The 18,210-nt window shown below is 46.9% G+C and overlaps 1 protein-coding gene across 3 annotated transcripts in view; it reads right to left on the reverse strand.

Annotated features, from left to right (window-relative positions):
• Window positions 1-11,267: 11,267 nt before the first annotated feature.
• The window catches only part of DYM (dymeclin), a 226,709-nt gene continuing 219,766 nt past the window's right edge, over window positions 11,268-18,210 (reverse strand). For all 3 annotated transcript variants that reach the window (XM_074812049.1, XM_074812048.1, XM_074812051.1), the window contains one exon: window positions 11,268-13,909. In XM_074812049.1, the coding sequence (XP_074668150.1) occupies window positions 13,760-13,909 (150 nt within the window). In that variant the 3' untranslated portion in view covers window positions 11,268-13,759. The remainder of the gene's footprint in view (window positions 13,910-18,210) is intronic.

The following is an 18,210-nucleotide window of genomic DNA, read 5'->3' on the forward strand; positions in this document are numbered from 1 at the left end:
CAAGCATTAACGTTATCAAATTACAGCTAACGGGAGCAGATTAATGCACAGCGTGCCCCACGCCACTGGAGGAATTACCACGCCGATCAATGTGGCGCAGGGCGTGCAGCCGTGGGCAGCCCCGGCTCCCCCAAATGCCATGAGCTGAGACTGTTTGGGGAGAAAAGCATGGACGCAGCTATGGGATCAGTTGGTATGATCTGAGGGATGCAACAAGAAAATCAATGAATATGAAGTGGGGTGTCTTCTGCGTGCAGGGAATGGGGCTATCCCCCCCTAAACAGGCAAAATATAGTGGAAAAGAACATGCTTAAAAAATATTTGTTATCCCAGTGGTGGGTTTTCAGCAAGGATTTAGCATAACACTTGCCAACACCCTTCACAAAGGGTGAAACACAGGAAAAAGAAGCAGCTCAGCTCAGGTCCACCCCCAAGATGCTGATGGAGGACCCCATCCGTTATCCTTCTGCCGGGGCACTGAAGGCTGGACCTCACACAGCAGCAGCTACTGCAGGCAGCGATCGAGCAGCAGGCAGAAATATGGGCTTCATGAGGAGAGATTCTGGGGCAACTCAAAAAGTGGGAAGTCCTCGCTGAATCTCAGGGTGGCCCAGCAAAAATAAGGTTCCCAGCTAGTGAGGCACCATTGCCGTGGGCTTTCTGTACGCCAGGGCATGAGATTTGATTGTTCAAAATTAATGAGAGGATGTTCGCTTTGCTTGCAGTGAGCATTCGTCAGGCTTAAGGGCATTGCTCAAGGGGAGCGTTGACAACAAAAATAAGATTATTCAGCATTTCTGTGGCATTTTACATTTTCAAGATGCCTTTCAGGCACTAACCAGACATTGAACATGAGCTAATCTTTTGTTATAGCTCCTCTGCAACTGTTAGATGGGATTAGGAATCAAATTGGGTGGATATTGGGAAAAAAAAAAAAAAAGGATCAATTAAAAATATTCAAGTGCTTTTAACGAATTTTAAGGGCTTGCAAGAATATCACGGGCAATGTGAAATTCAGGACTAGTTAAAGTGGTGGCAAAACCAGGAACGTGAAGATCCCAATGATCAAACCCAAATGCCTGCACCTCATCTGAGCATCATGTTGGCCCATGCAGACTTTGGGACCTGTCTTTGATGAAGGATGGACTGTGACCACTGCCATCACCTAGCATTGAGCCCCAGCTGAGGGAAGAGTGGTCCAATGTCTTGATGAAGATCACAGAATCATGGAATACCAGGTTGGAAGGGACCTCAAGGATCACTTGGTCCAACCTTCCTTGGCAAAAGCCTTGTCTGGACAAGATGGCCAAGCACCCTGTCCAGCTGAACCTTAGAAGTGTCATGGGAGATGAGTGAGTCTCCTGGGTTGTCTGGGACAGACTCTTGAAATCTTGGTTCACCATCTGCAAAGGGTGGACGAAAACACTTCAACAACACACAGGGATGCTGGAAAATGCTCATACTCAATAATAATGATTATCTACAGGCCCTGGCTAATGAGCGATGAGGTCAATTGCCGCTCATTTGGTTGAAGATTATTTTTGGATGTCCTTAGTGGGTTTCTGAGCAAATGGCTTTGGGTAGCTGAGGGGTCAGTGGCGTCCATGGGTGATCCCAGATGGGACAGCTACAGGGTGGCCACTCTACAGGGTAGCTTCCCATGAGGTGGGTTTTGTTCATGGGAATTGTTCAGTTTCAGCCTCTCCCTGGATCACGTGCCAGCCTGGATGTGCCCTAAGCATATCCAATAGGGAGGGGAATGTTGTCCCCCTCCTGGCAGCCCTGGGAAGGTTCTCAGCAGCTTTGGGAAGCTGCCGTTCCTTCAATGAACCTCGCTTTTGGGTTCAGTGTTTTCAAAACAGAAGTCAAAGACCATTAGAAACTTCCCCAAGCCAGAGCACGACTCTGCATTGCCACACAACTGACCACAGAAGGGCTTTATAAGGCAGGAGCTGGTGTTACTGAGGGTGAAGCAACTGGCCTGGTGTGACACGGGACATTGGCGGCAGTGCTGGGAGCTGACTCAGGAGATCTGGGTACAGAGTCTGGTCCCTTAACCACAGTCCTCTCCTTCCTCTGACTCTTCCCACAGCATGGCTGCAAGGGATGCACTGGGCAGATGCTCTGGGAAGCAGAGTAGCCCTGAGCTACTCCTGGTCACCTTGGCCACAGAAACGCTGGTCGGCACTGACCCCAAGAAGAGCAGGGGATGGGGCTCCTCAGCACCATGGGGCTGCTTGATGTCTCAGACCCACAGCACACCCTGCTCAGGGATTAGGGCATCACTTCCAAGTGGGTTATGTTGACCAGCATGGTCCCCCATGTGCAGTTACATGCACCCCTGCACAGCCCTGCTTGGCTGGAAGATGCTGGTCCCCAACCGTGCCAGCAGTGAAGCAGATGGAGGAGAGCAGGAGAGCCACGTACTCGATAATTCCCAGCCAGAAGACTGCCAAGAGGAAATGCACTTCCCGTAAAGTAGGCACTGTTACCGACTTGTTTTCTGGAATTGCTTGAGTGGTAATTATGCTCCCTTAATATTGACATATTTAAATAGTTTCCAAGCATAATAAAAGTCCTGCCCCGCTCCCCCCCCTTTTCTAAATTTCTGTGGCGAGCTTTCACTTTGAACAACGGATTATCTGGAGGGGCGTGACTTGCCCACGTCTTGTTTATTGTACAGCACATCCAGATGTTTTGCTCTTGTGTGTGGTGCATTCGGATGTGCTGACTGTTTGATGGTGCAGTGCCCCATAAAGGAGCTGCAGGTGTCCGTCATGCAGAAAAAAAAATAAATATGTATCTTCATTGTGCTGCTCCACGTGGGAGTCTGATGGTCACAAGCCCCAGCTCACGGCTTGATCCCGACAGGGTAACGCACGGCAGCATCAGCATCAGCCCCACAACATTTGTCTTTCATTCGTTATTTGTCAGAAGTCCCAAGACACTATGTCCCGAGCACGGCAGCCAAAAAAGACCATTCCTTTCTTACGTTGTTTCGTGCGTGGGCCACTCTCATGAATACTGCAAAAGAAGTTTTATTTTTCCCAGAAAAAAATATCTCATGCTAAGCACATGGCAGGAATCTGAGTTACTTAATGCTCCGAGTGGTCCCCTGGTTCCGTCTGTCTGTGGGACATCCAATGCAGAAATTTATCTTGGTGGATGCAGGCCCCTAAATTCAGTACCTTTTCCACCCCCGAGTAAATTCCCCTTTCTCTTACGCTGCACTGCTGCAGTTGTTGGTCCCTGTATGTCTCTGAGCATCCATCCAGGGAAATTTCCAGGCATGGCTTATACAGACTCCTGTTCCTCCCACTCCTGGGCAACCTCTGGGAGGACTGGTCTTTGCAAACATCTCCCTGGGTTTTCCTTTCCACCCCAAGATGGGATTTTTCTATCACAAGCACTGGCTGACCCCAAAGGTAACCCCTCTTTGACTTTTTCTGCTCTGTGCCCAGGGTCGTGGTACCCACACAGCGTGGACTGGGCATCCTGTGGGGCAGCTCTCCGAGGGACAGTGGTGGTGGTATAGGGACCCATGACCCTTTCTGCTGGGCAGGACAGACAGGCACCTTGCAGACCATCTCCCCTTCTCCAAGAGGCTGCAGTTGTGTAGCCGCCAGTCCTCACCTTGATCCAAGGGCACGTTTTGCTGAAGCTGACATCCCGTTGGCCAATTTGCTAAATTGTCTTGGGGCTAAAGGCAAGAAGAGTTTCTCACCCTTGTCTGGTGAAAGCCAAACCAGGAAGAACTCTCATGGAGGCCACAAACCACTGTGGCAAAGCTGGGCTGGAAAATTTCCCCGGGAATCTCTGTAAAGGATGGAGGAGAGACTGGTCTTTGTCCCAGGGCTCTGGTTGGGTTGCAGTTGCTTGCACAAAAGGGTGTGTGTGTACATATTTTAATCTGTCAGAGGGATGAGAAAGCAAAGAGAGAGCCAGCGAAGTGCCAGGGAGGTACCAGAAAGGGAGTTGGGGAAACACAGTATGAAGTGAGGGAGCGGAGAGGCACACGGGGTGTGCAGGAGTGGCTCCAGGCAGGCTTGGGCTTGGGCTTAAGGCTGTTGCAGCCTACTTGGTCCCGAGGTGTTCGGGGAAACGGGACTTTACGTACTTTCCCGATTAATACACAGAATTGCATCAAAGAAATACCTGGCTGTCATCATCAGTGTATCCTCCCAGTGAAAATGATCTTGGCAAGACCTTGAGTGGGCCCAGCGTCTCAGGCCAAGAGCCAACAATATGTTCGGTACAAGTTTCTTCACCTCCCCGTCTTTCATCATCTCCCACACTCACCCCACCAGCTTGCCATCCCAAAGGTTACTGTCGAGGTAGGAGAAAGCTAGTAAGCGAAGACACTCTTAAAACCTGAAAGGACGGTGCTGCAAAGGCTTCATTAAAAATCCTGACCCATATCCACCTGTCCTAAGTGTAACCCCTCTCCATCTAGCCTCCTCCTGGGAGTGCAGGGTGCCAAATCCTCTTCTGAGTCTCTTAAATCAAGAGGATCCACTGGGCAACTTACAGTCCTTATGGTCCATGATGGGGGACGAAGGCACTGCTAGGATTGTCCAGTTGCATTTCTCAACTTCATGAGTCCCAGATCCAAACCCCAGACTGTGGAGAGATGAAGAAAAAAGCCCTGGGTCCACCAGCTGTTGCCAGCAGATCTCTGCAGGCCGTGATTTGGGACGTTTCAGAGATACTCTCCATCCTACTCTACTTTTTTTGGGTAGGGTGAGGGTCTGCCATGGCACAAGGAGCTGCTGCCTTTGCTGACAGCGGCTGCTGGTGCACACCAGAAGGGTGAAAATAAGGGCTTCCCAGGACCAGGCCCTAAATTGTTTTGACCTGAAGATGACTGTCAGCTCTCAAAGCTTATCAGAGCCGCTTGTGATGCTGAAATACATCGGTGCAAAGAGGGTTTTTGCTCTCCGTTGGCTGCAGAGCAGCCCAAGGCCAGGGGGTTAGACACAGGATTTGAGGTCTAGCTTGGAGGGAAGGCTTTGGGGCTTGACGAAGAGGGCTGGGGGATAAGCTGCCCTGCCAGCCCCAGTGCGAGGAGCGGGGAAGGAGGGGATTTCTTCCTTGCTCTTAATTTCAGCAGGAGCAGAGGGTTATACAACAGCGAGGCAGATGGAAATGTCACAACAGCGAGCTTGGCAGCTGCACAAATACAACTAATCTGCCCTCGTTTAATGCTCGTAGCCACAACATAAACATACGCGCCGCACAAGGTAATAGATGAGGTAAATCCATCATCGGCAGCCTCATTACACAGGGTGCGCCGCCTCGCCGCCCGCGGCTCCTGCTCCCCGGCACCCTCCCGCCGCCCTCCTGAAGCCCCAGCACAGCGGCCAGCGTGGCTGGGATGGCTGAAACCAGCCTGGGAAAAGCCTGGGATCCCCTAAAAGTCCTGCCCCAAATGCAGCTGGGATGCTACTTGTAGTCACCTCTTTATATCACCTCTTCATATATGCGGTGCGCTATAGGGCAACCACCCAAACCCAACCAGCAGTGTGCTTCCACTCATGGCTCTTCAACAGATGAAGAGTACCATAAAAGGGAGCCATTTTATAGATAACGATAGAATAATGAATAATAATGACGTGCCATTTTGACATTACATATACATATACATATACATACACATACACATACACATATACATATACATACACATACACATACACATACACATACACATACACATATACATATACATATACATCCAAGCTGCCTATCTGGGCTCTGTCCCTTCCCAATCAGCGTATTCTCTTCCTAATTATTAGCTCTTTGGGCCAGGACCACAGTTTCTGGTTTATTCTCTAGCACTGCTCCTCCATGTACTCACTGGACTTTCATCTGGCTGCAGTCAGTGACAACAAGCAGGAAGTTATTGCTTGAAAATGGCTGTTTCTCCCCCAAATAGTCAAGAAGGGCCTCTGCCATCTGTCTCCAGTACACACCAGTGAGGACGTGGGTACCCTCAAACGTGGCATCAACCCATCCATCCCCATGCTCCAGACTCCTACCTTCTTCCCGGCTGGGGGGAGCCATGGGCCAAACTCTGCACCCTTCTTCCCTAGTAAAGGGTCAGTTTTCAGGACAGCATCACCTCCATCCTCTCAAGGCCACCCCTGGTCCTGGTGGCCATGGTGGCCAGGACATGCGCCCCTTGGCCTTGCTGCTGATGTGCTGGTGTGGCTCTGGTGTGGTTGTACGTCCCGTGTAGCACACCTAACTGAACAGAGAAACACAACGCTGCGATGGGTGAAAGAGGTGCTACTGGCAAACATCTTCTGGGGCTACGTTAGGGATGGACATGCTGCAAATCCACCTCCCGACCAGATTGGCCGCTCCACCAGAAACAGTTTCCAGTCCAAAAACTGGCCAGACTGAAATAGCTGGGAGAACTTTTGTTAAACTCGATTTCAGCGGTCCTACAGTAACGGTTTTGTAAGACATTCAAGTGGTCTCTGAAACCGCTAACGTGTCCTCCAGGAAACCAAAGCAAGAAAGAGAGACAACAAAAGAAAGGAAAGAGGCAATCCTGCCTTGTGTCGTGCTGGTAATGCCTGTGTTCCTCCACTGCAGAAGTGGGGTTTTATGAGCTCTCTCCACGTCACCTTCATCAGGAACTGCCACTTTCCCAGCCCAAACGTGCTCTGTCATGACGGAGGAGAAGCCAAACAAGGAGATAAAGGCAGACTGAAGTTTATGGCTATTGTTTAGGTCAATCATGTATTGATCATGTATTTTGCGGGTTAAAAGTTTGACCTTTTGAAGGGCAATTGGCGCCTGTGACATTTGATTTAGAAGAAAGAAAAGAATTTAAATTAAATTTTCACTTCCTATTTCAGTTGGGAGAAACCTGCAAGACTGCAGATGATGAAGCTACTTTTTTTTAGCGGGGGGGGGGGTTGGAGTTTGAAGGTTTTTTCTGGAACCATCACAAAGAGCTTTGTTTCAGGGTGAAAATGGTTCTGCTGCTTCTCTCCACTCCACTGCTCAGCACTGCAGAGACATGTACAAGACACAAGGCGCTAAGCAGAATATTTAATCTGAAGCCCAGCCAAGTAAATATACTAGATACTGAATATCCTATATCAAGGAATGAAGGTGAGTTTTCCCTCCTGCAGGAACAGCCTGAGCAACGAAACAACACGCAAGGCTGTACTGGGAAAAACCCCACATTTTTAGGCAATTCCAGGCGACCAACTCTTTGCCCACCTTTTATTCCCCATTTCCTCAGTGAGGTCCCTTTGCCACACTGGTACCCAGGGCCACCACCCCAGGTGCAGTCCCTCTTTCCCCACTGGTTTTGCTGACCCAGACTCCAACTGGAGGCCACTGGTGCTCCTCAAGCACCTGGTTGGGAAGAGGCTTTGAATTTCTACATCCAGTTTTGTCCCTGGACGGTTTATTCCCACTATTCTCTGGTTGATACAGTCCTTAAACAGGGACAGCCAGCTCTGATGGGGCTGAGCACCCCAGGTCCCCTGTACCCTGAGCACCCATGCTGGGCAGGATTCATGGCGGGGGGCACTGCAGACTGGGATGCAGGAGCTGTGCCGGGAGAGGGGATGGACCCTGACAATGGCTTCAGGGACGAAAATAGAAGCAGCAGGGCGAGGACAGCTGTTCCTAGTTTACATTGCCAGTTTTAATAAGCTGTTTTCCTCTTTGAAAAGCATTTGTTTCATCGTTTCATAAATAGGAGGAGGGGCTGGGGTAGCATCATCAGGGACGTCACCGAGTTTGTCACCGCTCTGTAGCTCCTCTCTGGATACTCAAAGACCTCCAATTTTCTCCTGGTGCCAACAGATTTAGGGTTTTCAGTAGCACAAAGTGACTATAAGGAAGACTGAAGTCTGCCATTTAGTTTGCAAAGACAGCTGGCAAAAACTTTATGTACAGCTGAACATTTCATCATGTCTGCCAAGACATACTCATTTTGGATTAATTTTAAGACAGTTTTTAAAGTGATGATGAAGGATTATGTCGTGCGCTTCAGCAGCATTAAAAAAAATATCTCTTCTTTAAATCTCTCATTCAAATTGTCCCAGTTTGGCAGCTCAGCGGCGTATTTGATTTGTGATTTGGAGGGATTCACTGATAGTGACATTTTCATTTATCTGAGTACATGTAAGCACCGGCACAATCCGTGGGTGGTAGCAGCGCCTTCAATATTAAACAGGGCTACTTGAAGTAATTAATTTGCAAGAACACAGTATAGCCCCAACATATGAGAAGCATCCACCCAGCAATAACCTAGCATCTCTGATTAAATGCTCACAAGCTTTTCATGCTGTAATCTCAGCTGGAGCCTCACAGTTCTGGGTTAACCACTCTCAAAGAGCCAAGTATTTACAACACTTACTCCAGAGTGGTCCTGGGTCTTCCCAGCAAAAGGATGCCAAAATCTGTAGTCAGGGATATGCAAAGGAAGGGTGTAGCTCACGTGCTGCTATTTTTGAGACCCCAGCTCATGAAATCATGCAGTCATTTCCACAATTACCTTAAACCTTTGCCTCCACAGCCCACAGAGCCCTGCTCGTATTGAGCCGTTGTACCCAAAGTCACAGCAGGAAGTACAGCTCTGCTGTCCCAGTCAACCCAAGTTGTAAGAGTTGCTTTTTTGTCTTTGAAATATCATTATGTTCTGATAACAGAACTGTCATCAGCATAATGAACGATGCTGGTGACGTGTGTTGATGTCCCAAGCATAAGGAGGATCGCCCTGGAGCACTCGGGCAGTGTCTGGATGCCACAGCAGCCTGATGATGTCCTTCCAAAAAGCTCCTTTCCTGAAAGGCAAAAAACAGGCAGACTCGCTGCTTTCATGATCCTTTCCCTGAACCCATCCACATGCTGCCTGCCCCCAGAGCACTGCTGCTGAATCTGAATGTCATTAACGAGCTGTGCAAAGGGACCATGAAAGAATAGTTCTTGGAGTTACAAGTCAGCCTTCTAACCAAGCCCAAAATAATCGCCAGCCCCACCCAGCATAATCCAGACAACCAACCTTGTGACATCCAGAACATCCTTCTCCACAGAATGTAAGTCTCCAGGGACATCTGCACCGTACCAAGAGCTCACAGGCCACCACGCTTTTGCTAGAAGATGTCCAGGAGCTGATGCTTCATCGTCCAGGTGCTCAGGATGCACCAAGCAAATTTGCTGCTAAGAGCTCTTTGGCAGTAAACCCATCTGGCTGCACCCAGCCAGCTCTTAATGGTCAAGATGGAGCAGCGTGGATGGATCCAGCAGAAGGATCTAGAGGCCATCTCCGGCAGAGCCGAGGAGAACATCGCTCCTGTCAAACCAGCTGACTGCAGCTTGCTAAGGGACTGGATAGATATTTCCCCCCCCCCTTTAAATGAAAAATGACATTTGACTGCCAGAAATGTTAAAAATGATTGGGCCTGCGTCATGCTGCTGGAGACAATTTTATGGATTATCTGTTGTGTAGTTAAAGGGAAAAAAGCCCTCTTGGAGCCTTTTGGGTGCAGCTATGTACTTGATACAGAATTTAACCCAATAATATTGGCTGGAGAAACCTCAACGGTAAAAACCTTCACACAGCTTCCAGGTAAAAGCAAAAGCTCCCCAGACTGAACAGTTGTACCAAGATTAGTGCCCTGATCCAGATCTCAGCACCCTGATCTGGGTTTGGGAAGGAGGGGGAGAGATCACAGCTATGAACAGGAACATACTGAGTAAACATTTCCTTCCTTTGAATCTGCTAACTCCATTGAGGCTCTTGTGTGTCGCTATCAGACGCCCAGCTGTTACCTTAAACACTGCTAGTTGTGAGTTAGTAGAGTCTAATAATAGATAATAATTATTATAATAATAATCGCCCCAAAACAAATTAACAACAAACTAAACACAAAAGCAGCTGGGACCTTGAATTTTGCAGTATTACAGATACCAGTGTATAAATTTTTAAAGCTAGCTAGGTAAGGTGGTGAAATCCCTGCGAATGGATGAAGACGGGGAAGGATTTACAGTGGTCAGGTGAATATATAAGTGCAATTGTATAGAAAACTCCTGGTCTTCAAGCGCAGCAGCCAGAGTTTTCGCAGACTGAGCCCAATCAATCAGGAGAGAGTCTCAGGATGACTGAATATAAGACAGCATTTGACCTTTAGTTGGCTGAATTAGACAACATACGCAAGAATAAAACCAAGCTGCCCAGTAGAAAAGGTTGTACAAAAAGCTTTAGAGTTTCCAAAGGAGTGAGGGGGTTTGTTTGGTTCTTCCTTTCCTGTTTAACTGGTAGATCAACAATCTAGCAAGCACGTAGGAAACGGTTGGTGTTTTTTTTTTTCCTGTAACTTGCCTAATACTCTTTGGTTTTAGGCTAGTAGGGTCAATAAATTTCATGAAATCTGGAATGCTTTCGGACTGCTTTTGCCCAAGTGAATGATGCCTGACTCATCTGTAGCTTCCCAGCCACCTCGCTTTCACAGCGAGATCAGTTTCTCTCAATTAACTGAGGAAGGACAATTTCTCCCTCACAGTGACACGTACATCAGGTTTCACATGCACAATCTCCATTTCACTCAGAACTTAACACAGCAACTTGTTTTCCTGCCCATTCTCCCGAGAGCTTTCATCCCAGAGGAGATTCATAGAAGGGATGGTTCTCTGTGTGAGGACAGAGCAGACCTTCCTTCTCCTCCCCAACCCTGATGCAATGGATTTCCCTCTCTAGAGCTGCTCCAGGAACCCAAGCAGACGGTGTCACTAGTGATCAGCACTCCAAGCAACAATATGGGCACGTTAAGGTTAAGATCTTGGTGCATCACCCAACGCAACCCGCAAAATCCAGGGAAACACCGTATGTCTAAAGAGCGTGGCAAGAACAACAGGAAAGAGCAACTGAGGGTGCAGAAACACATCACGTCTGGGCTGAAGGGGACAGTCCCGTCCCTCCTCTGCTCCCCGCCACAACTGCATGTCCCCAGTGCCTCCTCCAGGCTCTACTGATTGCGACAGTGGAAGCTGAGTTGGCAAGAGCCCTCCGTTAGGTGGGATTCAGCATGACATTGCAGCACGACGTGTCCCTTCTTCCACCAAGCACAGATTTAAACAACTGTCTACTTCATAAATAAAATAACATTCTTTTTATTGCAAGTCACGCAGAACGTTATAAAACCTCGTGCACGTTAGGTCTGATGACGACACCAACACCCGCTGGCCAAACATCATCGCGTGGCATCTATCACGTAAAACAAATACAACTACAGCCTGTATTTACTGTTTTAATATTTTTTTTTTATTATGCATAATAAATCTTTCACACAATGTAATGAAAAGGATCCCCATAGTGATACTTTACAGATCTGAAGGAAAACAGAGTATTTGTGACCGTGCCAGACTGCAGAGATCAGGACACTGCCAGACCCACATAATGCTCAAACTCTTGGAAGAGCCAACAGGGCTAACGTGGACTTCAGCATAAATCTTGGTCTGGCTCTGCTGTTTCAGCTTTGGATTGTAACTCCAGCTGCTCCAAACCAGCTGGGCCCTGGGAGCACTGCATATTAATTAAATGCACAAGGAAATTATGCGATTGGAACAAACCTGTTCCTTCTGTACTTGGATTCAACGTCATCACAACAAGAGGACAGCAAGAAATAATTTACTGTGCGACTCCTACATTGATTCAGCAGCTGGCTTGACCTATTCTATCAGATTGCTGCTTTATGTACCCTTCTCTTTATAAAAAGCCCTTTCAAAGAAAAATCAGGTTATCCCCAGTTTGACACCCGGCTGAGAAGCATCTGCTCGGGCTGAGCCCTCTTTCGTGAAGTGCTCCACTTCTGCTGCAGGCAGCGGGGTGGAGGGTGCTCACCTCGGGGCAGGTTCAAGTGCTCACGGGCGGTTAAGACAAATGAAAACAGAGCCATCCCAGTAGCTTCAGAATCCACAGTTTAAAAGTGCATCTTCAGACTGACCTTTCCGAAGGCTGGGCAGCCCTGCTGACTCACAAGCACTCTTAAGTCTTTTAAAAAAGACAAAATTACAAATCACTACAATAACCAAGAAGAGTCATTCCCCTTTGACGTTTGCTCAAAGACAAAACAACCCCAAACCATAAATCCAAAACACAGAATAAACTTATGTGCAGCTCAGTCATGGTTCATTCATTTCTCATATTTTCTTAAGAAAAATTGCATCTCCAGTCTTACTATTGCCTTTTCTGAAAAGCTTCTGCGATTTGAAAGTCCTAAATGCTCCTGGGCTGTATATGTTGCTTTGTAGCTGTATTTAAATAAATTTGGAAAGCTTTTTTTTTTTTTTTTAAAGCCAGCATTTTCATTTGTGTAGGACTTGAATGTACTTCTGCCTCTAAATAAGAGCAGATAAAAGGAAAGTACAATTCTAGTGCATCCTTCAGGGAAGAAAAAAAAACCTTAAAGCCACTCGAAGGACTGGTTGAAAGCAAATGCACCTGATTCTTCAGGTCAGCAACCAGAACAAGTAGTGAATACAGGGGGTTTCTGTGTATGTTTAGGAACTAATTTCTTGGTATTTATGTTTTGGCATGCAATGGACTGGTGACAGTCCTCCACACAGCATCACGTGGGATTAGAGTGATTGCATGCATGTGCAACAGGCACCGTCAGGAGCCTCCCCAGAGAAGAAATGATCCCCACTCTGAAAAATGAGATTTTCTTTCAAAATCAGGTCGAGCCACTTCTTTTGTTCTTCCAACTGAATGAGCAGGTATATCAGGAAAGGACACTTTAGAACAACAAAAAAGAGAAGTATTCTACATTCAGATAAATTTGTACTTCTGCCATAACACCTTTAATAGCAAATGGGATTTTCAACACAGAACTTTGCCAAGGATCCCCACAACACTGTCACCATTACACACAGTTTTACAGGTATTGGTCTATTTTACAATCTCAGAACTATTTTCTTTGGAGATTTTTCCTTTACCTCTATGCGTTCAATTTCCAGGAACAACTTTTGCACAGAAGCACAGTAAAACAAGTCTGTAAGGGACCTGACTCTGAAAGCTGGTGTTTCTAGCCCTCTGGTAGAGCATTTGCCAGTCAAACAAGAACAAAAAAAGACTTGCTACTGAAAATCCTCCCACAAACATTTTGACATCTAAATCAAGTGTTTTGAATCTGCCTGGGAGCTAATCTGACTAATATGCTGCTTGCTAGTTCACTCGGGTGACAGTGTAGACACCAATTTAAGAACTGCAGCCTTGACAGTGCCACCAAATTAAAGGGCTGTGAGTGAAAGCACGGGATTAGGTTAACAAGCAACCCACGTCAGAATCCAACAGACCGTAGAAAGCTTGACCCAGTGAAGCTGCCTTGCTTCAAAGGAACGAAAATACAAATGCTGCTTCCAAATCAAAGTCCGCAATCTCCTTCCTCATTTACCCTGTTAAGTTAAAAGAACAATCAGGTTCATGGTTGGTAGTAACATCATACCCCATGTGTAAGGCCTCATTTTCATCAAACAAGCTCTAGGTTATAGTACTATAAATACAAGGTTGCCTACAAGCCATCAGTTCCTCACACCACAGTCTGTTGCCACCGTGTCGGTGGCCATCTGCTTCCAAAACATGGACACTGGACTGTACACTAGCGGCAAGCTTCATTCTCCGTAAGCTTTGGGGTCAGAGGGTGCACGCTGGAGGGGGTCACGTATTAACACGCGGTGCGGAGTTTTGTTTTCTGTAAGACGGAGTTGAGTTGGCTTGGCTGGGGCATCTCCTTCAGCCAGAGTCCATAGTGAAGAGCTGGATGTCATGTGGGTTCCAATACAGGGCCACGGCAGAGTTGTAGACCAAGGACCAAACGTAGGGGATGAAGAACTCCTCAGGCTGCTCCTCCTCCACGTACTTGAACTTCAGCTCGGGGAACTTCTGCAACAAGAAACCAAAGTCCGCTGAGGGAAGGTTTGCATATCTGTTTGCAAACACACAGCCCAGGTAAACACTAAGAATGAGGTCTGGTGAGAAAAATGATGGAAGGAACTGAAACATTAGACCCGAAGGAAAATATTTATGGGATAAAGAGATCATTTATAATTTCTTCTTTGAACTGAATGCTAAACATTGGCATATTTATTCAACCCTTTTACCGTTGGTGACACTCAATTTGCCTATTAACAAAGACTAAACATGTGAATCCTTTACAAAACACAAAGGTCTTAAGAAAAACTGCCATTTTTATTAGCCCCACAAAAACCTTCTTGTTGCACACATAGAGGCCTGTTTATTGCAGTTTTCCCTAAAAAACTTTTGCTATTAACTGTACTCAGCTCCTCAGCAGGACAATCCATCAGAAAGGCTGTAAGAATAAACACAGCCTGTGCTGTTTTCAGGAACACGGTGTTATGGCAAACTGACTTTTTCCATCTAATTCTTAAAGACTTTATGTATGTAGAAGTTTCCAGGAGAGAAACACTCTTCTTCCAGGAAGCACAGAGGGAAGCATGTCTAGGCTCCACAGGTGCACTCCCGGTACAGGTTCTTCTGTAGTTGTGGGCAGGTCATTTCCTTTGTGCCTTGGCTTTCCCATTGCTGAGGGGCACATTAATGTGGCAGCTAGAGTGTAAAACCCTGCAAGCTCTTCAAGGGCAACACGTCCCCCATTTATCCCACTTCAGCCTCTAAGGCTATAACCACAGGACCTGCGCACATCAACCTTACTGCCCATCCACGCAGATACCTCCCACTCCTGGAAATTACAGGCTAGACAATACTGCTTCCACAAAAGCCCTGTTTTTCAGTACCAGCTTTAAGCAAAGCACTTCCAGAATTAACACAGAACCACAGAATCATCTTGGTTGGAAAAGCCCTTGAAGCTCCTCCAGTCCAACCATGAACCTCACACTGACCGTTCCCAACTCCACCAGATCCCTCAGCGCTGGGTCAACCCGACTCTTCAACCCCTCCAGGGATGGGGACTCCCCCCCTGCCCTGGGCAGCCCATTCCAACGCCCAACAACCCCTTCTGCAAAGAAATCCTTCCTAAGAGCCAGTCTGACCCTGCCCTGGCGCAGCTTGAGGCCATTCCCTCTTGGCCTGGCGCTTGTTCCTTGGCTCAAGAGACTCATCCCCCCTCTCTGCACCCTCCTTTCAGGGAGTTGCAGAGGGCCATGAGGTCTCCCCTCAGCCTCCTCTTCTCCACACTAAACCCCCCCAGTTCCCTCAGCCGCTCCCCATCAGACCTGTGCTCCAGACCCTGCACCAGCTCTGTTGCCCTTCTCTGGACACGCTCGAGTCATTCAATGGCCTTTTTGGAGTGAGGGGCCCAAAACTGAACCCAGTCATCAAGGTGCGGCCTCACCAGTGCCGAGTACAGGGGCAAGATCCCTTCCCCGTCTCTGCTGGCCAACACACATCAGATGTGCCAGCCCATCCTAACTGGATAGACATGCTGCATCCTCAGTTTTCCAATTTTCTCATTTCTTCCCTCCCAAAGCAGCACGTACACGGCAAGCCCACTGCATTTGCTCGCGGTAAGCGTGTGTTTTGAGGGACAGCTAAGCCTACTTTTGCACTGTGCTCTTCAATCATTTTATCTACTTCTAAATGTTGCCTATGTCAAGAGCTTGGCAGAGTCTCAGATAAAAGCCGCATTACAATGATTACTGGGGTAAGATAAAACATGACCCATTTTATTATTTATAAGGCTGTGGCTAAGACTAAGAATAAACTCTGTGGTGTGACATGATCAGAACAAGCACAGCAATGGCTAAGAAGCCTCTTTGCCCATTAATAATGAAGGGATACCCTATCATCTTTCTTGAGCTCACGGTGTCCTGTTTCCTTGCGTTAGGGTACAAGACCCTTCTGGCCGGAACAGTCTCCTTTGAAGGGGCACTTCTTGGACACTTGGCTTTCAGGGTTCTTTATTTAACTTTTACACACCCAGGTTATTTGTATTCTTGGAGTCAGAAAACATGGAAACTATTCTACTCCTTGTGTTGCTGCTGTTACTAGAGCGGTTTGGTGCAAATACTGAGCATACAATTACACCAAGTCACAAAGGTGCCACCTGCATTATGCTTTACGGGGAAGCTGACTCCACAGGTGACAATGTGCCATCTCCTACACATCTCCATGGACAGCTTTTTTGCCTTCATTCAACCACAGCCTTGGGTGACAATGTGCCATCTCCTTCGTTGATGAGGACGCCAGTGTCACTTTCCAGTATGCTCCAACATTCTGGAGCTGCCATGGTTTGGCTGATGTTGGGGTCAGGTCCTTCAGCACAGCTCTACTTAGATGGACGCCAATATTTAGCCTGTGAGGAACCATTCTGGCTATCTGTGTGGCTGTCATTATTGTACTGGATGACTTTGGAACGTGTTGGGAGCTCATCCCTAGAGCAATCAGGGAGGGAAGGAGGACAGCACTGTTTCCAGCACTACTATCTCTGCTTAAGGAACTGAGGCAGCTAAAAGTTAGGGTTGTTAAAGGCACTTCTGCATCTAACTCCTGTTGAGTTCAAAGCCCAGAACCTCAAAGGTACATCAGCAAGTTTCATTTCCTGTGTCAGACATGCAGTTTGTGGTATAGAAGCTCTCCCATAGCCCTTTTGTGCACCTAAACATTTTCTACCACCCCTCTACAACCTCTTTTCCCCAAGTCTTTTTTGATCAGCCTGTTTAATCTTCCACATCATTTTGTTTCCTCACTCTTGCTCCCATACTCATCCTCATCTCTAACCTCCTGTCTCCTAGCCTACTCCCATTCCCAACTCCCTTCCACTGCACCTCTATGGTCTCTCTTTAGTGTATCTTTCTATTTGTACTTGCTCAAGTTTTATTCTTTTCTCATCAGCCTTGTGAGATCCTCCTTTTCATTAATATCCTCTATCCCTTTCCATCTTGGCTCCAAGTACCCCTCTGCCACCCCATCCCTCCTCTCAGGACACTACAATTCTTTCAGTAGTTTAAGCCTCACTCCAATCAAGCCGTCATGTAGATGTTGATTATTTTAAAAAAAACCCACCACCTGATATTCTACTCTGTTTATCCTCAGTGTAATCTCCCCCACTTCCCTCCTAAATGCTTCCTGACTTGTGGTCAGTGTAGACAGGAACATGTTCAGTTCAGCATTGCATCAGCAGAACGAATGGTTAAACCTCATGATTAAACCAGTGCAACATTTCCTAGCAGAGAAAAGCCCTTTCACAGCTGTCATTCTTCACCCCAGAGGTGGCCAGTACTGCAGCCCGTAGTAGTCCTTCTGAGAGGGAAGGGGGAAAAAGTGATTAAAGATGCTAATTTGAATTAAACACAGGTAACTTTTTTCACCTTCAGGGTCACAGATTATAGCCACTGGTTTTGCAAACACTCATGACAGTAGTCTGGGACCATTCTACAGCTTAACAAACATTTTTAGCTTTAAAACAGTTGGTAAAATTGTGTTAGAAATTCCAATCTGAGATGCTCAGCTCTTACTATCCCATCATCCCTCATCTGGAAGAACAGCATAAAATAAATCAGATAGCATTCGTATTTTCAGGCTGTAACAGTCATGCATTGATATTAAGCTTTTCTTCAGACTGATCAATGTTGCCATCTATTGTGATCGTACCATAGCAATTTAATAATCAATTTCAGATTAAAGACTATAACTCGCTGCAATCAATTTGGACTCTCTCACACTTAACATACACCTTGAACAGTCTGCAGGTCTATCCTGGAAACGTAGAGAAGGATTATGAGATTTTTTAAGGAGAGATACAGATTGCCATTACATACACACAATTTCAAATACACCTTTATGAAAGGAAGGTAAGTAATGGCAGAAGTGATGGATTTTTGATGGTCCACCTGAACAGTGGACCCAGGATAGCTCAATGCATTTGACTTCCAGCTCTGCAATTCAAACCCAACTTCTCCAGATGACTACAGTGATCCAAGGCTGTGTGGTGGCCATGTTTTCTCATTCATTAAAAATGAGAAATCCTAGAGGCCCAGCACGGAGAGAACTGCACCAGCGTCTATCTGGCAAGATCTACCACCAGGGCAGTCATCCTCTGTTAAGATGAAAAACTACCCATACTGTTTCACTACTAGGGTGTTCACTGAAAACAGAATTTGTTAACATTCAAAATAATCAAATTTAAGTCACCTCAAAAGATTCTCACTTGTCAGACTGACTTTAAAACAATTTATAACAGCAAGGGTTAAACACCACGTAAAAAG

This window comes from Strix aluco, chromosome Z (genome assembly GCF_031877795.1).
Source record: "Strix aluco isolate bStrAlu1 chromosome Z, bStrAlu1.hap1, whole genome shotgun sequence".
Lineage (NCBI taxonomy): Eukaryota > Metazoa > Chordata > Aves > Strigiformes > Strigidae > Strix > Strix aluco.